Source organism: Emys orbicularis, chromosome 13 (genome assembly GCF_028017835.1).
Source record: "Emys orbicularis isolate rEmyOrb1 chromosome 13, rEmyOrb1.hap1, whole genome shotgun sequence".
NCBI lineage: Eukaryota > Metazoa > Chordata > Testudines > Emydidae > Emys > Emys orbicularis.
This window is the reverse complement of record NC_088695.1, coordinates 47,220,197-47,239,984: the sequence shown is the minus strand read 5'-3', so window position 1 is coordinate 47,239,984 and position 19,788 is coordinate 47,220,197. Positions and strand designations below refer to the sequence as shown.

The 19,788-nt window shown below is 45.5% G+C and overlaps 2 protein-coding genes across 4 annotated transcripts; one reads left to right on the top strand and one right to left on the bottom strand.

Moving 5' to 3' along the window:
* Nucleotides 1-204: 204 nt before the first annotated feature.
* On the bottom strand, nt 205-6,823 carry MTNAP1 (mitochondrial nucleoid associated protein 1). Its single transcript, XM_065415969.1, has 5 exons — nt 6,741-6,823; nt 2,464-4,053; nt 1,887-1,994; nt 1,537-1,653; nt 205-233 (listed from the first exon to the last, which is right to left on the bottom strand). Exons 2-5 carry the CDS (start codon nt 4,043-4,045, stop codon nt 205-207), a joined length of 1,836 nt encoding a protein of 611 aa, XP_065272041.1. The 5' UTR covers nt 4,046-4,053; nt 6,741-6,823.
* Nucleotides 6,824-7,082: 259 nt separating this feature from the next.
* On the top strand, nt 7,083-19,307 carry VCF1 (VCP nuclear cofactor family member 1). 3 transcript variants are annotated; one of them, XM_065415561.1, is made up of 4 exons: nt 7,083-7,273; nt 10,404-10,500; nt 16,349-16,408; nt 18,667-19,307. In XM_065415561.1, the coding sequence occupies exons 1-4, from the start codon at nt 7,227-7,229 to the stop codon at nt 18,898-18,900; spliced, it is 438 nt and encodes a 145-aa protein (XP_065271633.1). In that variant the 5' UTR covers nt 7,083-7,226; the 3' UTR covers nt 18,901-19,307. The 3 variants fall into 3 exon arrangements, with proteins under 3 accessions (XP_065271633.1, XP_065271632.1, XP_065271634.1); XM_065415560.1 differs by having other exon boundaries at nt 7,084-7,273; nt 16,346-16,408; XM_065415562.1 differs by lacking the exon at nt 16,349-16,408 and having other exon boundaries at nt 7,084-7,273.
* The last annotated feature ends 481 nt before the right edge of the window (nt 19,308-19,788 follow it).

The following is a 19,788-nucleotide window of genomic DNA, read 5'->3' as shown; positions in this document are numbered from 1 at the left end:
CTACCCCCTCTGGCTACTAGTACAGGATATGGGAGGGTAAATAAAAAGCATTCCCTTTAGCAATAAACTAATTACAACAGACGAGAGAGCTGTCCTGCAATCCCTTGTGTTGGGTTCAAATGCAGATCGTCCGATCCATGCCTGATTCTCATGCAGCAGTCCAGTATTTTCTGTCTCTCGGCCTTGAATGCCCTTGTGCCTTCCTCAGTGATACCTGCGCCAGCGATCTTGTTCTTTACAGAGCGAGAAATACAACGTTAACGCTACAATATGTTACCCCTGGTGAAAAATAGTAATGTTTCTCTGGTAGTGTTTAAAGTCCTCCTAGATATTCAAAGGACCATAAATGTCTAAACTGCTTTATTGGAGTGGGGTTTAACTGATCTTTTTGGTTTACCATAATTGTCTCCTGCAGGTTGACTCTATCATGCTTCAGCTGTCTGGCATAGCAGTTCAAGGAGGAAGGGAAGAGAACACAGCGGCAGGAATGAGGAGGTTTAAATCCTAATTACACCCAGCCAGTAGCAATAAGAGTATTGCTACTCGTCAAGCTCAACTGGTTAGATGTTTCCATGTATCTGTGCATGTGCCCAGCCCACGTGCAAGGCACACTTCTTTGTGCTTTCCCCAACATAAATACACAGCCACGTGTATATTAAAGCCCCCCCCCCCCCATCCTACCAAAACAAGACACTTCACTGCACGTGCTTCTCCCCTGGGAAGAGAATGAGAGAACAAACATGGGACAGCCGTGTAGTCGCGTTGCTCAATGCAGTACTGGAAGGTGCTGAGATGGTAATGTATGCAGCATGGCACTGGCCTTTTTGACACGAGCTGTATGCCTGAAAGGGGACGGCGGCTGGAAATTACGTTTTTAAATAACGTAATGCTTTTCATCTTCAAAGCGTTTTACAAATGTTAACCTTTAACTTGGAGTCCTATAGCAGCTCTCTCAAAAACAGTTGCATGATAGGAAGTTGCTTAAATTCAGCAGTGTGAGGAAAGCCCTGCCCTAGAAACTACATGAAACAGGAGAGCATGCAGGATTTATGTCCCAAGGGGGAAGGGAATGCAGTATGTTCTCAATCCCTCTAAGCCAACACCATAGTCACCAGCCTTCTGGACAGGGTAGGAATAGTTATCACTTTCTTCAGAGCTCATCACTCCCTTCATAGACCAGCTGTCTCCGAGTTGAGTAACGTAGGGTATTCCCTTCCACCAGCTGGGGAATGAGACCACTGCCTCTGTAGCATGCCCGGTTCCTGCTGTGCAGGGTATTAATCACAGGGCATGAAGCCACCAACCAGCCTGGGCTAATGTTCACCACCATGTCAGCTTTTGCTTTCCTCCAGAAGGCTTTACAATCCATAAATAATGGATAACTCTCGTCAGCTCCTAGTCAGTTCCCTGACAGGGAGCTCCAATATTAGTGTTTATAACCCTGAAATCACTTGACTAATGAAGAGATTTTTTTTTTGCTCTAAAACGAAAGAAGGATTTGCTTGGAAGAGACAAAGGCCAAGAAGAAAACCTTACTCAGATGCTCATATCTCCAGCCATAGCTGAGGATGCAATATCCAGCCAACAGCATGGAGATCCCAGCAGCTCCACCCTTCTTTACGTCGATGTATTTGTTGTAGTAACTGCTCCAGGCTGTTGAAATAGAAACATGGGGCCAGCTTGGTTATTCATCTCAAATTAGGGCTGACTGATCCAACCATTTGGCTTTTAAAATTACAGTAGTCTACCAAGCCACTTCCTTTTACATGAAGATAACTCATGCCAAATAACTCCTATTGTCTCTCACATCAACGTACTACTCCTGGGTTTTTTTAGACTACGCTCCAGACAAGTTAACAGAGAAGAAGCAAGTGATCCCGGCTCACCTTTCTGCACTGCTCCGAGCAGTCCCTTTGGAGAGAAATCACAAGCTGCCAGCCAGGCAGGCAGCTCCCTGAGCTTTACCTCCATCAGACGTCTTTCTACGAGGGGAGCTACAAAACAGAATCACAAAAGTCAGAGGTGGGAAAACAGGGCTGGGTATTTTGCCCACACACACCATGATCTGCAGACTGTACTCTACGCACGGACTGGTCTCTAGCACAGTTCAAAATGATTCCAACAATGGGGCTTTCCCTGCTACTTTTGGGGAGGAAAAACATACAACCCTTCCCCCTGGACTGGAGAGATCTTATGCTGCACTGAGGTGTGTCCTGTCTAGGAAAAACAATGCCCACATTGAGGGAAGCCACCTTGCTTTTCCATGGAAAGCCATGCTATCCCTAGTGAATGCAGTTATGGTCCCATGTGACACCTCATAAATGAGTGCTCACTTAAAGAACAGTCAGCCAATAAGTCCCTGACCCCCCCCTCCCCAAATCCTGATTTTATATAATGGATGTAGCCCATCAGCGGTCGCTATGCAGTACATCTCAAAAGTGATGATTGAAAGCCTCCTTTTACCTTGCGGTCTTTCCAAGAAACCAGGCTCTATCTTCTTCATCTTGATCGCCGCGTCCCCCTGGAGAAGTCTCCCTGGAAACATGCTCAGCCTCTGATAATTGGGATACAATTCTGGAAACCACTCCAGTCCAATGGATCTTGCCTGTATGTTCCTGCCAGAAGATTGGAACAGACAAGGAGGTTGGTTTTCAGAGGTGTAGCACAAGTGTTGTTTCAAAGCCAGCTCGCTGTCTCTTCTCCCTGTATTCAGAACAGACTCAGAAAGTAAGGCAACCTGCTTTTCATCCACCAGAAGCTGTTGCACACAGGCTAGGTAGTTGCTGGCTATTCCTTCACTGGCTCCTCTGAGAGTCTCTCTCACTGACGGGTGGGGCTTCTCAGGGAGGGAAGCAGAGAAAGAGGCCTTAGAATCCACATCACCATTTAAGGTAAACTGCTTCTCTTCTGTCTCACTTTTAGCCACTCTGTCCAGCGGAACGAGGCCACGAGGGCTCTTTCCACAGTCAGCCTTCCCAGGATCGCTGAGTACGTGCATTCCAGTTGCAGTTAAACGATTGCCTTTTTCTCTCTCTCCACTCAAGGTATTACTTTCTGCAAACTCCAGACTAAAAGCATTTGTGTTCATGGCCCCCGTAACGTTCACATTCTTCCAGTGGACAGACTGGACTGTGTCTGCATGGCTTTCAGAGCAGTCTGGAGCCAGCATTTCCAGATACCAACCCTGGGTTGTACAATTACCTGTGGTAGCACTGTCTGCCAGAGTGCCCTGAATTTTGGATTCATTCCTACCTCTTAGCACTTTGACACGATGTTTCTCAATAACTACTTTCACTCCCTCAATAGCTGCCCTGGGAATACTTTCAAGATCACAAGTGGGTAAATCCAGAGAACCAGCCACCTCCTGTGTTGAAGACCCTACCTTCCTTTGTTTCTGTTTTGCAGATCTTATTGGGTCATTAGGAAACTTTGAAGCAGATTTTCCATCCTTATTCAAAGAAGAAAGCTCCAAAATGCCACCAGGTGCTGAATTCTCATCATGAGAAGTATTTTTACTTCTGCTTTTCTGGTTGGTGGGTAACTGCTTTGCATGCTTTGCTTTTGAAGTCCTCTCCTCTGCTGCATTCATGTGCATTCTGGCCTCTTCTTGAACTATTGTCATTCCTTCATCTCTGTGTGTCTTTTCAGAAGTCAGTTTAATTTGCCGCTTTGTATTTTTACCTGGCTTTTCTGCAGGCAAGTTGCTGGCTATTTCTGATCCAGCAGTACCCCCTATTTGTAAGGGGTTTAATTTGCTTTCTACTTTGTTCCCTATTGTGTCAAGGGATTTTTTCTTACTTTCTCTTTCTGAGCTATTGTCTGGGGTTGTGATCTTCTCTTTGCTTTGTCCCCTTTTTTTCTCAGTGGCCAGGAGTCTAACTGGCTTGGACTGAGACGCTTTCAAGTCAAGAGAGGCCATCTTGCCTAAGTCAAAAGCAGCTTTCATGTCTCCTGCCATCTTACAGTATGGCAAGTGGGACTTCAGTCGCTTAAATGGCTTTCTACAATAGGGGCACAGTTCCATTCCTGGGGGGGCACCTGCCATCTTTCTGTCTGGAAAGGAAAATAAAAAGCATTATCTACTAGCATGTGTCATAGCAAGAAGAAATTCTGTGATAGGAATTATAGTGAGATGCTGTTCAGGAAAGGTAGGCAGGAGTGGAAATGAGGCCAGTAGCAGGGTCTAGTTAGCATGAGGAAGTTACATTTTATCCTGTTGTCTGGTATGACAAGGTAAATAGAAAGGAAAGCACACACAGTTAAGGGAAAAAAAACACTCCCAAGTAAAAATAAGACAGTGGCTGAGTGAGATTGAGGTACAAAGGTAGAGAAAGCCCTAGACTGGCCAAAATTGCAAGACTCATACAGGAATGCAACTTGCCAGGGTCACATGCATAAAACATGTCCTTAATTAGGCACGGCACTTGCCTACATCCTGCATTAAACCTTGAATGAATGATCCTTGCCTCAGCTATGGGTGAGCTTTGCACTTTTGATGGTAGGGGTCCCTGAGCAGGATAACTCATTCATGCTGCCATTTCTGCACGTTCTAAAAAAAAAACCCCTCAACCCTGGTGGAAGGAGATTTTGTTTTGCAATGACCGAGGGCTCCTGTTGAAGTGTTGTTTTCCCTTCCCCCTCCTCGAGCAGTCAGAGGCACAAAACCTCAACGTAAAAAAGCAGCAAGGGTTGCCTGATTCCTAAGCGTCCTGCAAGGATAAACGCACTGGGCGCAGTGGGGAGAAGAAAGCAGGGCTCAAAGTGCTGCCTGATCTGTCTGTGAGCCAGATGTGAAAATAAAAAGGACACCTCCCTTCTCCAGCCTTCTGTCACAGTGAAAGTTGCTCTGAGAGCAGTACACAACTTCCTGCCTGAGCTCTCTCCCTCCCCTTACATGCCTGCGAAAGCAGCTCCCTGCTCCAATAATATCCCACCTCCTCCTGCAGCAGGACCAGCTGTCCCATTCCTACCTGCTCAGTGGGGACACAGGGGGATGTGGCATATGGGGGCAGCTTTAGTTCCAGCCCTGTGCTCCAGGAGCAACAGCATTTCCTAGGGGAAACACGAGCCCTTCTATAGTGGTGGCTGGCTGCTCCATCCTCTTTCCCCGGCTCTGAGAGGTGCTCTGCTCAGTCTTAGGTGGTGGTGTTAATAAAGCTCTTGTTGAAGCTTGCTTGACCCTGTCACGTGACATGACAGAAACAAGGGGCTAGTTCTGACTGTGTTGCATCAGTGTTACAAATGAAACCACAAGAGCTCAAAAATCTTGAGGCCCTCCAAAGCCCCCCACCCACGCATGTTATGAGATTGGCCTAAAAATCATGAGATTTTAAAAAGAATAGATTTTTGGGGTTGGGGTGGTTGATTTTTTTAAATTTACCTTCTGGGTTTTGAGCGGGGGGAGGGGGGATTCCAGCTTTTCTCTGCAACAGTGAGAGCTAGAAACATATTTTTGTTTATAAATGAAAGCTGAGAGTATCATGATTTCAGGAGCTGGGGGTTTAAGCAAAACAACAAAATACCACGACGTGTGATACAATCGTGAGTTGGGTAACTCTGAAAGCCGCTGCTGAACCTAGGCCTTCTGATAGTGACCAGCTTTTCAATGTGAAAAAATAGGACAAGAAGGGGAGGCAGGATAGTATCCTGATGATTTGAGTTCCTCCCCAGTGGAGAGTAGTGACAATATCTACCCCTGCAGTCCCTTGCTGTTATCTCATTTGCCAGTCTCAAATCTCACATGGGAGATGCTCAGAGGCGAGGGTGATGGGCACCAGTAGGAGCCTCTAAAAGAAACAGAATAAAGCCATTGGAGACAGGTGACCCTTAGGGGTGTTAATAAAGCTGTTGTTGAAGGGAGACCCTGATCCACGGGAGGGGCGTCTGTTTGCCTGAGGGTGTCAATAAAGCTGTTGTTGGAGGGGGCCCATGGGGGGCTGTTTGCACTGTAGGTGCCAATAAAGCTGTTGTTGGAGGTGGCCCATGGGAGAGGGGGCTGTTTGCACAGAATGTGTCAATAAAGCTGTTGTTGAAAGGGGCCCATGGGGGTCTGTTTGCCTGAGGGTGTCAATAAATCTGTTGTTGAAGGGGGCCCATGTGGGGCTGTTTGCCTGAGGGTGTCAATAAAGCAGTTGTTGACGGGGGGGGCATGAGGGGCTGTTTGCCTGACGGTGTCAATAAAGCTGTTGTTGACGGGGGGCCCATGAGGGGCTGTTTGCCTGAGGGTGTCAATAAAACAGTTGTTGACGGGGGGGCCCATGAGGGGCTGTTTGCCTGAGGGTGTCAATAAAACAGTTGTTGACGGGGGGCCCATGAGGGGCTGTTTGCCTGAGGGTGTCAATAAAACAGTTGTTGAAAGGGTCCCATGGGGGGCTGCTTGCACTGAAGGTGTCAATAAAGCTGTTGTTGAAAGGGTCCCATGGGGGCTGTTTGCCTGAGAGTGTCAATAAAGCTGTTGTTGACAGGGGACCCAGCGCAGGCCCTGCGGGCGCCTCCCAGCCATTAACCTCCCTCCCCATTCCGCGGCTGCGCTGACCCCTTCAGCGCAAGCACTAGGGGACCTCCCCTCCCCCTCCGCGGGGTGACGTCAGTCCTTCCTGATATTAAATGCCATTTTCTGACGCTGTGCTACTGGACCAGCCTGGCTGAGTCCCTGTGCGGAGTCAGATTCCTGCCCGGAATTCTCATCTACGATTCAATACAAATAGCATTTCCGGACAGGCAAGACAGTGGTCACCTACCCGTCTAGGCGGAGGTGAGGCGCATGCGCAGACGTCTCAGGCACCGGCTGTGGTGAATACGCATGAGCACCAGGTCGGTAGTCTGGCCTTTAGACATGCGCATAAAAGCAGCACGTAGACAATGCGCATGCGCGATACGGAAATGCTGCGTAGGGCAGTGGGGGCGTGGTCAGTGCGTCTACGCAGGACGGGAGAGCGCTGGTGGTCGCGCCTGCGCAGGCAGGGCAGTGCCAAGAGGATGGGACAGTGCGCCTGCGGGGAAGACTCAAGAGAGCCGGCTGTGGGCAGTGCGCCTGCGCAGAGGAAAGCTGGGCGGGGGCGAGGGGGGTTGAGTATGGCCAGTGCGCCTGCGTAGGAGGCGGAGACGCCGGAAGCGGCTGTGGGAGCTGAGGAGGGCCGGGGGCTTAGTCTTGGCAACGGGGCCGTGGTCTGGGCTTCGGCCGGAGACACCCCCTGCCTCTGAGCCCAGCCCCCCGGAGCCCCGCCATGAGCTGCCGGCAGCCGCTGCCGAGCGAGCGGGGAGCGCGACAGAGGTGAGCGAGGGGGCGGGCGGCCTCGGGCTGAGGTAGCGGGGGGGCCCCTTGGGCCGCGCGAGGGGGGCAGGACTGCATGGGGGAGGGGCTGGGGGGAAGGACTGCATGGGGGAGGGGACGGGGGTTTCCTTGGGCAGCGCGAGGGGGGGAAGGACTGCATGGGGGAGGGGCTGGGGGGAAGGTTCCAAAGGGGGGGGGACTGCATGGGGGAGGGGACGGGGGTTTCCTTGGGCAGCGTGAGGGGGGCAGGACTGCATGGGGGAGGGGCAGGGAGGGAGACTCCAAGGGGGGGCCCTTGGGCAGCGCGAGGGGGGAAGGACTGTATGGAGCAGGGGACGGGGGTTTCCTTGGGCAGCGCGAGGGGGGGGAGGACTGCATGGGGGAGGGGCTGGGGGGGCCTTGGGCAGCGTGAGGGGGGCAGGACTGCATGGGGGAGGGGCTGGGAGGGAGACTCCAAGGGGGGGCCCTTGGCCAGCGCGAGAGGGGAAGGACTGTATGGGGGAGGGGCTTGGGGAAGGTTCTAATGGGGGGCTCCCTGAGCAGCGTGAGGGGGGCAGGACTGCATGGGGGAGGGGATGGGGGGAGACTCCAAGGGGGGGGTTCCTGAGCAGCGCGAGGGGGGCAGGACTGCATGGGGGAGGGGAGAGCTGATAACATCACGGCAATGGGGAGGGGGCACATTGAGAGACTGCGCCCTTACACTGCTGTTGGTTCCTGCCCCCTCACTTGGCCTTGGTCCCCCACTTCCAGTGCCCCTAATCCCTGCTGTGAACTCCCCCCACCCCTCCCCTTACACTGCCTGCCGAGGGTATGTCTACATTGCAGTCAGATACAGCAAGCCTGCAGCAGGCCCGTGGTAGCTGACTCAGGTTTGTTGGCTCAGATGAAGGAGCTGTGTAGGTGCTAGGGCTCAGCCTGCATCCTGAGCTCTGGGACCCTCCCACCTCACTTGGTCCAGCCCAAAGCTAAATGTCTACACAGCAATTAAACAGCCCTTTAGCCCCAGGAGCCTGAATCAGCTAACACAGGCTAGCTGCAGGTGACTGATTGCAATGTAGACATAACCTAGGTGGGCAGCATAAGGGTGGGGGAGTTCACAGCAGGGCCTGGGGGCAGGGTACCATTACACAGCCTCTATCTGACAGCTAGCGAATGTCTAGTGATCAGCTCAACATGGCTGAAACAGCTCTTAATCATTCCCCCTTCTGCCAGCCCTTTCCACTATGTCTTTGCTTGCTTGCTCACTATGGATAACAAAACCATCCTGCCTATAACCTGGTTGTCATCCTCGCCCCAGGCCTCTCTCTAGGTCCTCACATCCAGACTGTCTAAATCTTGCAGATTCCTTCCACGTAACATCTGTAAGATACGGTCTTTTGTATCCATCTAAACAGCTAAAAATCTTGTCCAGGCTCTCAGCCTCTCTCACATCTCAATGACTGCAACATCCTTTCCTCTGGCCTTGACAAATGCAATCTGCCCCCTGCTCGTATCCTTTCAGAATGGTGCTGCGAAGATCACTTTCCTAGCCCATCACCTTGATCATGTATTTCTTCTCTTATCCCTCAACTGGCTCCCTCTTCTTGATCATATCAAAGAAGCTGCTTGTCTTTACTTTCAAGGCCCTTTACTACACAGTCCCACTCTACCTATCCTCTCTCAGTATAACAACATCGACTCCCACCTCCGATTGGCTCTCAATGCCAGCCTGTATCACCCATGTGTTAGCACCTTTCTCCCATGCTGCCTCTCATATTTGGGAGGAGTTCCCCATAAACATCCATAAAGCAACCGCATTCTCCTCCTCCAGATCCCTCCTCAAAACTTTCCTTTGCCACAGTGCTACGAAAAAATTAACAAGAGTTAGGCTGCTGGTGTGCTGAAAGCACATCATATGTGATCAGTGTTTTCCCGTGGCTTCCTTTTACACCCCCGTCAGTTCATCTGTATCTATCTCTTGTCTTATACGTAATCCCTGCCCCAAAGAGCTTATGTTCTATCTCTGTTCTGTTTGCACAGTGGCTTCCTGCTCCATTAGTGGGGGCTCCTACGTGCCACAAAAATACAAATAAAGCTGCACTATTATTTTGTTATCCAGAAGGCACTGACCAAATAACAACCTGGCTTTCGTATTGATTCTGTCCTTGTAGACAAATTCCAATACAAGTGTTTTGTTTAAGCCCATCATGTGGTGTGTATTGTTTTCCAGAAGCTAGAATAGCTTTGTCTAGATACTGTATAACACCTAGCATGTTGGGGCTCTGATTCTGACTACCAGCTGGGTGCTATCATCATTGTATAAATGACGGGAAAGGGTTATGTGCCACTAGTATTAAGGTTTTGCCAATTTATAAAGAGATGGCAGCATCTTAAAATGTTAAATACCTCTTGGTTGCTGTTATGTTTTGTCTTCATAATATCATGAAGCAACAATGATGTCATAAGAGGATGGCAAAACCATCCCAAACAGTGAGGGACTAACAAGACTGGCCTTTAATGTTGTGTTTTTCAAAGCCTCACTTGGATGCTTTCATTCAGTGTTTAAAGAAATGTTGACCAGGAACCTTATTTAACATCTCATGCTGTCAGAGTTGAGAGAATAAAGCAAGTCGTCGTGGGTGTCTAACTGCAGGATCTATATAAGCAAGATGAATTTAATTGGGTAGCTACTGAAAACTTAGTCACCCCCATCCTTTTCCCTGCTGCTTTCCTTCTAGTCAGGTGTCATTCAGAAACACCAGGCTTATTTTTTAGAAATGTCTGAGTATTAGATAAGTGTCTTATATGTATGGCTAAGACTTTCAAAGCAATCTAGAGAATTTAAACATATTTTTCTCTCATTTTAATGGAAGATGAGTCCAAATCCCCTGGACTGCCTTGAAAACTTCCAGCTGGTTACATAGAGAGGGGGATGTATTTCCCAGTACTCTGTGGTGAGCAGTTGAGGAAAAATATGAAAAGTCATAAGCAGTTGTTGGGTTCTTGAGGAATCCAATAAGTAGTTATAGTGTATGGTTTTTGCTGTTTGTTCAGTCACAGATTCATGGGGTTGACTACAAAATGAGGTAATATAAATTGTGAATGGGCTGCTAACTTTTTTTTTTTACTCTTTTCCCATGGATTTCTTTAGGAAGAGGAGACGGAATGGCAGTGAAGAAGATGGCCACATCCCTCAGACAAAGCGTAGTACCAGAAATGCTGTCCTTCAGGACTCTTGGGATACTGAGGTGAAATGTTTTCCAATTAGATTCCACATTTCACTTAATTTTCTAGCTGGAATAATTACTGCAATGTGTATAATCACATTTATGGAGAACAGCTAAGTTAAACTTGGTAGTTTTTTTTCATTACATATTTTGTATATAAAATTCTGAGGCTTGGCACAAAATTGCGTTTCAAGTATTGAATTCTGTTAACACAATTTGGAAATCAGCATGTTTTCCATTGCAGTTGACTATTTTTCATTTAAATGGTTTTGTGTTTTATAACTACTAATTTACTTTATTAATTGGATGCTGTGCAAAAATATATTTTCAAAGTATGCTAAGCACTTTACAGCTAGAAAAGAGACATTTTCTGCCCCCAGAGAGTTTACAGTCTGAAATTAGATGTAACACAATCGGGAAGACAACAAATGGAAGGATTCAGTAACAAGAACATGTGGTTGCTTTGTCTGGCTGTACACATTACTTACGAATTCAGCCTTTTTTTTTTTTTTTTTTTTAAATGTTAGTAACAAATGATTGAAAAGTGATATAACTAATGAACACTCTTTCCTATGCTAATGGTTCTATTAGCCTGGTAAGTGTTGTGGTACACAGTGCTCTTAGTAAGCAGTAGTGCTCATTTAATGTTTGCAAAGCACTATATTGATGCCAAGTATTTCAGTTTTTTGAGAGAGTTTGGTGGTTCATATGGGACTTGGACTTTAGCTTGCTGGATTCTCCTCCTACCTCTGCCATGTGTTTTCTGTGTGACATTGGGTAACCTCTTAACCTTTCTGTTCCTCAGTTTTCTCCATCAGTAAAACATTGTTAATAGTTGCCTAACTCACAGGGGTAGTGTGAATATTGAGGTCACAATGCCCATTGAAGTCGATGGAAAGGCTTCCATTGATTTCAGGGGTATTGGATCACATCCTAAATTAGCTGCTTTCACAGCACTTTGAGATCCGCACAAGGAAGGTGCTATGCAAGGGCAAAGTACGGTCTTTCTAGCTTTGAGACTTATTTCCACTGCTTATTCCCAAACTGTGCTACTAGTGTCCAGTGCTGCCTAAATCATTGTATACGTCGACACTGAGAAGTTAGTGTACGTATTTCTGAATTGCAGTGATTTTTCTACTGCAAATGGACAGGGAAAGGTGTGCAAAGGAAGGAGACTCCTTCATGTTTGGGACGGTAATGAGATGGTTTTCTAAATGTGTTCAATGTTGTGGGGTTTTTTTGTGTGTAGACCACTTATTGTTAAGCCTGGCTGTTTGTCATGGCAAAAAAAGAGGCGTGGTACATATTTCAATTAGTATAAGCTGTTAGCCTTGGTACTGTATTTTGGCCATACAAAAAGTTGTGTGCTACATTATTTTAAGCAAAATACTCTTTATTTTATTGTCATAGTTCTAAACTATTTAAGCAGCAAGACTTGTCCATCAGTTTAAAATTAAAGGAGTGGCTGGTGTGACAGACCATGATTTTGTTGAACTTTTTCCCTACAATCAAGCTGTTCATCATGAAAGCCCATGGCTTCTTTGATTATCCTTTCTCTGGAAGTAAGACTTCCTGGGATGAGGTTGCCCTTTGGTTCTTGGGTATAACAGCAGTACAGAAAACATCTGCTTTCCATTTGACATTGACTCACTTATCCAACAGGAACATCTCTCTAGGGGTGTCAAGCAGCTATGGGCGAACCAAACTTTGTGGAGGGAGGAGGAAGAATTTAGTGTGTAGCAAGGGTTTGAACTAGGAACAATGAAATTAAAAATATCGGGGGGGAGGGGAATAATTGAGTGGCTGAAGCACCTTTGCTTGTCATATAAACACTTAACATTAGACTGGGCAAAGCAGTAAAAACATAGATGGGAATAATCTTGTATTATACATGCAGAGGGAGAGAGTAGATGACATAATAAAGCTTTGCTATCGCTAACTGCTATGATTCCAAGAATTGTCTGCAAACAGACAGCATAGGCATGAGCCTTGAGTGGATTCTCTACCTGCCATTCCAGCAGTGAAATCAAACTGTTGAATCTAATATTGCAATGCAGGTGTTTGTGTGAAATGGCAACTTCAAGTCTTTGCCGCTTTGGCAGTAGAGTTAAAAATACCTCTGCCCATATGAACTAAACATCACAATTTATGTCACTGATGCATGCAGTTTAAGCAAGAGCCTAATTTTCAGGCCTTTCTGTCCCTTTCTTCTGGTCTCACCAAGATTTTTAGATCACTGAATCAAGCATGCCATGACATTAGATTGTTATTCCAGTATCTCTCTAAAGACTTCCCATGCCAAGTTGTGAAATTGAATCTTCTGCTTATGGTGCATGGACATACTTCTAATTTATATCGCTTTGAGGGTGCTGACCATATGTAACATCTCTGCTTTGTAACTGACAAATCACCATGAAAACAAGGCAACCTCTGCTTGATGGAATTTCAGAACAGTTCCAGGCTGCTGAATTTGGGGCAGAGGGGAGTTGTAACTCTAAACTTGGTAAGAATGGAGGGGAGGAGAGTGCTTTTCCTCTGAGTGCATGCACTCAAAGTATTTAAGTGAATTCTGATTTCTTCTTCCCTGCCTTCAGTTTGAAGACACAGCTAACTTCTGTCTTCCAATCATCATACAGAGCTTGATTTACTTAAAGGGATGTTGTCAATTTGAAAATCTTATCTATTTGACTATACCTACTAGTACAGTGGTTCTCAAACTGGGGCCGCTGCTTGTGTAGGGAAAGCCCCTGGCGGGCAGGCCAGTTTGTTTACCTGCCCTGTCCGCAGGTCTGGCCGATCGTGGCTCCCACTGGCCGTGGTTCGCCGCTGCAGGCCAATGGGAGCTGCTGGAAGCTGTGGCCAGTACGTTCCTCGGCCTGCGCCACTTCCAGCAGCTCCCATTGGCCTGGAGCAGCGAACCGCGGCCAGTGGGAGCCGCGATTGGCCGGACTTGCGGACGGGGCAGGTAAACAAACCTGCCCGGCCCGCCAGGGGCTTTCCCTACACAAGCAGCGGCCCCAGATTGAGAACCACTGTACTAGAATTATAACATCAAAGATTAGTAAAACTGAAAAGGAAGTTTAGCAGGATATCTTTCTCCCTTCCCCCCCCTCCCCCCCTCCCCCCCCCCTTCCAGTTCGTTTACTTGGGTCACTTGACAGCAGTTTATATACTGTTTTCAAAATCAAGGTGGTGGTTCCTCTAGATCAGTGGCTTTCAATATTTTTTCATTTGCAGACCCCTAAAAATTTTCAAATGGAGGTGTGACCCCCTTTGGAAATCCTAGACAGTCTGCTGACACCCAGGGGTACGCAGACCACAGGTTGAAAACCACTGCTATAGATGAAGAGAAATCACTTGATTTTTGTTAGTGGCAGTTCAAATAGGGTATTGATTTTTCTTACTTTAAGTAGCCCTCATGTTTGGCCAGTAGATTTGTTTTCAGTTGTCTAGGTGAGCTAGATCCAATCCAAAGGATTTTTGCTGTTCCACCCTGTTGGACTATCCTTTCACATAGACAATGCCGTTGACTCCAACTACACTAAATCCTCCATCAGAAGAAGTTGGAAGATTCTCTTCAATCTGTCAGCGCGACTGTTTGGCAAATTTAAGTAGTGATGTGGGGTTCTTCCTCTTTCCTAGAACTGAGCATGCTCCTTCCACAACACTCCTAGACTCTGCTAACCTAGAGGATGAGCTGAAGTTTCTATAGTACAGTTTGGTCCACAAATGCACGTTACAAAATAGCTATATTAGGGCATACTGCAAATGTTAAATCTTGGCTATTGCACTAGCACTCTGAATGCTTTGACATTGTGTTTTCTGTCCTGCTCAGGATGATGGTTTTGCATTTGCGAAGAGGTTAGCTTTGTAACCTTAGTCTTGCTTAAAAATATCCATTTATAAACTAGAAATTTCGGTCCTGCCTTCAGATGCACATGCATGTATTTTTACCTCTTGTATAGTCTGTTCTAGCATATATAGATTTGCACTGTACTGTAGCTGATCTTATAAGTTGCCTGGTGTCAAGTGGCCAATTCAGGGGCTTATAGCTGTGTTGGATGGAACCCTTAATGAGGAACAGAATCGTCAGTGAGGAGCCCTAAGAACTTTTTTCTCCTGAGGAAGAATGGGGAATCTTCATTATTTTGGCTGACTTATGCTTTTCCTTCCTGAATAATCTTTTCCTTCGTTAACCCCATTTCCTAACGGTCCTCCTATCATTGGTTAGTCAGGCTGAGGACAGGACACCCTGGATTTTAGAAATACTGCTCCATCAACTGAGTGGGTTACTGTTGTGTGGGTTTTTTGGTACTGCTCTGAGAATCTGAACATGGTTCTGCCAAGCACTGCAACTAGGCTAGCTCCCACAAATGTTACTGTGGTATCTGCAGCTCTTCATTCCGATCCCAAAATGATTTACTTAGTCCTACTCCCAAACTTGTCTCAGAAGACTCTGAGAATGATGGTCTAAATCAGGGATTCTCACAACAAAAATTTTGGTGGTCTCAGAGTGCGGCCACCAATTCTTGCTGATGGCCCCCCTGACAATTTTTCCTAAAATACTTTAGGAAAAACAAATATGTACATATACCTGTCCAAATCATTGTAATTTATTTATTTAGGGCAGAGGTCGGCAACCTTTGGCACGCGGCTCGCCAGGGTAAGCACCCTGGCGGGCCGAGCTGGTTTGTTTACCTGCCGCGTCCGCAGGTTCGGCCGATCGCGGCTCCCACTGGCCGCGGTTCGCCGCTCCAGGCCAATGGGAGCTGCTGGAAGCGGCGCGGGCCGAGGGACGTACTGGCTGCCAGATAACAGTGGGGGCCGGGGGCAATGGGGACGGATGGAGCCTGGGGCCCACACCTGCGGCCGGAGGCAATGGGGGGTGTGTGTGTGTGGTGGAGGCGTGAGCCTAGGGCCAGAGCCCAAAGCCCGCTAGGCTGAAGGCCAACCCCCACCGCCCCCGGGAAGGTGGGGAGCTCACACCGGCTGCTTGTTCTTCTGACGTTTGTGGCCCAAGATGGGGGTAGGGCCCAACCCCTGCTAGTGGCCCCGGAGGAGGGCCACTGCTACTCACCACCCAGTAGGCTGTGGCCGCACAAAAAGCTCCTGGTGGCCATATGTGGCCACGGTGTCCGCATCTGAGAAACGCTGGTCTAAATGGCTGTATACTTCAATTTCTGAGATTCAGGCATTGCTTGGTGCTCCATTACAGAACGGCAAAGTAAGCTGAAACACTTAACCGATCATTTGTGTTCAAGTTCTGTTTTATAATTGTTGCCAAACTGAAGCATTACAACTACTTGGTATATGTATTGATATATAATATGGGGTAGATATAACAGAGGAATTTTGAAGATGCCCTTTAATATTGCAGATGTTTGTAACCCTTCTCCAGATACTTCTCCTTGATCTTGCATTTGATAGCCGTCTATTGTTGTGTAGATAATTATTATGATTTCAGCAATGATCTTATAAGGGACACTATTTGCCTAATTATGGTCCTGTATATAAAGAAATTGATTTGCAACAACCTGATCACAAGGTATGTCTTCAGTGTGAGTTGGGCAACAAAGAGCTTCACCTTCTAGTGGCTTTTGTATCTGATTTTTAAAAAAAAAAAAAAAAAATGGAGAATGGTCTGACGACTGGAGAGACCTGTCAACAGCCTTAGAAGTAGGAAACACGTCCCAGGACACAAGCTCTGCCGTATTTTCGCCTAACAGTTACAATTAGAATGCTTTTAGATTCTGGAAACCATCTTCAGTCAGTACTAATGGCCCTAAAAATTGTGTTCTGTTAAGACTTAGTAATAATCAATATTTAAATTTCAAGTACTGATCATAGTTTTTACCTTGATTTTCAGAAGGTGCCTGTAACGAAAAACTGTAAGGAAAGCAGACTAAAAGAAAACACAGTGTCCTGTGCGGTGGGTTTCTCTCCAAGGCTGCCGTAACTTGCTGAGTGTAAAAGTGCACAGTTTATTTTTTATGCATTAAGTAGTTGATGAAAAATAAGGTGATTTTAGCAAATGTGGATTAGTGACCACTCCACGCCTTTCTTGTGTAACCTCTGTATAATACCTGTAGAAAAAATAGCCAGTCACTCGTACAGCATTGACTGATCGTTGCATTCTTAACAGAGTAAGTTTGAAATCTTTCTTTTTAGTTGACCTGGTTAATTCTAACACTCAGTGCTCTTGCATTGATTTCAAATGCCCATAATCCAGACTCAACAATTCTGTCAGCCTCAGCTGTTTTCTTGCTTTTCTATTTATAGTTGGGCTAAAAAACAAAGTGGAATTCATTGCTGTTCTGGTGGAATCATTATAACCTATTGTATAAATCAATGTTATGCACTCTGCCTTTATAGTTTGGTGTCATAGTCCATGTCAAACACTTCTTTATATAGTGACCTGATGAGTCTGGATAATTCTGGCTGATTATGTAAGTGGCTTCTGTTGCAGTCTGAGATTTGTGAGCAAGCACTGCTCCAGATCTTGGAGTAAACTCTACAGTGTGTACTGTTCTTCAGTAGTAGACTCTTTCAAGGTTATGCCTAGAGTACAAACACACATTAGATGTACACCTCTGCCCCGATCTAACACTGTCCTTGGGAGCCAAAAAACCTTACCGCGTTATAGGTGAAACCGTGTTATATTGAACTTGCTTTGATCCACCGGAGCGCTGCTTTACCGCGTTATATCCGAATTCGTGTTATAGCGGGTCGCGTTATATCTGGGTAGAGGTGTATCTTATTGGGCTTGACTTAAAATTGCTGCTGACTGTTCTAAAGAAACGGTACTCCACCAAAATAAGTTATATAATGGCTGCCCAATCTTGATTTATACAGTTCAAACATTAGTTGTATGATGGTACCTCATACAAAAATCTGTAGTGGCTTTGTAATCAAGCTAAGGGTTGGGGGACAAGATGGACTTGTTACAGGGATATGTAGATATTTGCCAACATTTCTCTTCCTTTTGGCCAAAATAATGTACGCCAAGATAAAGGGATGCTTTCAGGCGAAAAAACTTTTTAAAAATATCATTTATTTTTTTTAAATTTACTAACAATACTTTTAGATTAAAGAATGTTTAAAGTCTACTATTTATAAAGCTCACTTAAGTTTAATTCACAGTGGATGACAAATTAGATATTTTCACTTTCTGATTCTCAAGCACTGTGAACAATGCACGAGAATAACAAAACAGGAAACTGTTTAACTGCAACTAAAGCAAATCCATGAAAATATTGGCTATCCTTAAACTTGTTTAGCCTAAACCACTTGATGTCTCTTGAAACACAGAAAATACACTTTTTGTGTGTGGAATACTGACAACATTTTATTGGTGTCACGACCATTAAAAGCGTATACACATTTTAATCTGGTTAAAGAAAAACACTGTCCTCTTATGCAAGCCGAATCATGAGTTCTGTCTTACTTTCTGCATGTGAAAGTGATTTAGTGGCTTGCTGCTTAGTAGCCTTGAGGCTAACATATAGATATCTGGATAACTGTTTCTCACTGCAATACTGCAGTATAAAGTGCATTATGTTTCAGAAAACTAAGAACCAGGACTGAAATCTAACTTGTAGCACATTTCCACTATGTATTTACAAGTATACCGCAAGTACCCTGTTGCATTAATTTTTTCAAGTCTCACGTCACTTTGTATGTTTCGCTTCATGTGACATGCATAGCTGTTCTGAACTTGTTTCAAACCAAATTTTGACAAATGGGAAAAGGGAATTTTATGAAACTTTTCACCTAGCTCTAGAGACACATGAAATTTACTAAAATCTTGTTCTTTCTTTTCCAGTTCTTAGCAGGCAAAAATTTTATTAAAATTCAGTTGTGAAGTCTGAGCACCTGATTAAAGAACTGTTAACCTGTGGTTTTCCAATAAGTTGGGTCAAACAGCCCTAGTGGTTAGTGGACACAATTGCACATCACCTGGGCTTCCTGAAATTTCTCATTGGTCTGACATTCACTAAAGCAACTGAATGTGCCTTCTTGGCATTCAGTGGATTTACTTCCTGAATTGTCCATCGGGCTACGTGTGACCCATGAAACTCTGTGGGAGGGAGATATTGAGAACAAAAATTTCTTAATCAAGCTGTATAAATATGCATAGGAGAAAAATGTAAATGTTACCTTCCTGTTAACCTTCTCTTTGTTTCATAGTCCTCCAGCAGTGATAGCAGCAGCAGTTGCAGTAGCAGTAGCATCAACAGCCCTGACAGAGGAAGTGGTCCAGAAACCAGCTTAAACCAGATAATTGCAGCATCCAGTCCTATCACCCCCCCATCCTTCCATGAGCAGTCTGCACTAAGTCAAGGTCCTTACTTCCACATCAACCAGATCCTGAAGGAGGCACACTTTCACAGCTTACAGAACCGTGGACGCCCTCCTACATGATGAACCAGCAGTTCCTTGCCTTCTGTGAAGGGACAGCACTGTGTAGATTTGATATTTCAACTTAAAGTTTGTTAAAATGAAATTGCACAAAACGCCTGTTGCCTTTTCAGTCTATATTTGAAATAACAGGTTAACAGGAAATTGTTTACTTGTGGTTTGCTGCACTATTGCAATGCAAAAGGGGCTTTGAAGCAATTTTTATAGGATTATTTTTTAGGGTTGGTATCAAATACATGTACGATGAGTCTGAGGAACCCACATCTGTATTATAGGCGTGCATAATGAGTCCAATTCAGATTGACTGCCTAATCTGTTTGTTAGCAACTGTTGCTTTATGTAAAGTCCTTTCAAACGTTCATCTTCAGTTTTATAAATCTTTTTTAATTTCAATAAACTAGTGAACAAGTTTCCATGGTCAAGTATTATTTGCAAAAGTTGAGAGTAGTTAAAGGGACATTCACTGAAAATGTCTAGTGTTACAAGCACCACCCATGATTACTATAACTGGAAGACTGGAGAACTTCTCATGTAGCTTAGCTTGTTTAGTCTTTCATGCAGCAGTAAGACAAACAAGAAAATACTTCTCTAGAAGGAGGCAGAAAACTTGAACAGCTGAAATTCAAGCTATGAAAAGAACTTCCGCATCTAACCACTTGAGAGACAGGTAGCATTGGGTATGTTCAGAAAGCATGCTATGCCACGCCACTCTGAGATGCACAGTAAAAGGAAAGCTGATTTCAACACTCCAGAAGATGTTGAGTTTATATGAATGAATTTTTCTTCTTCCCTTACCTAGCCTTAAGTGATAACACTGGGAGAGGGGGAGAAAGAAGGATAAGTGCATTTTGTTAACTTTTTGCTTCAGCAGTCACATTGCAATATTTTAAC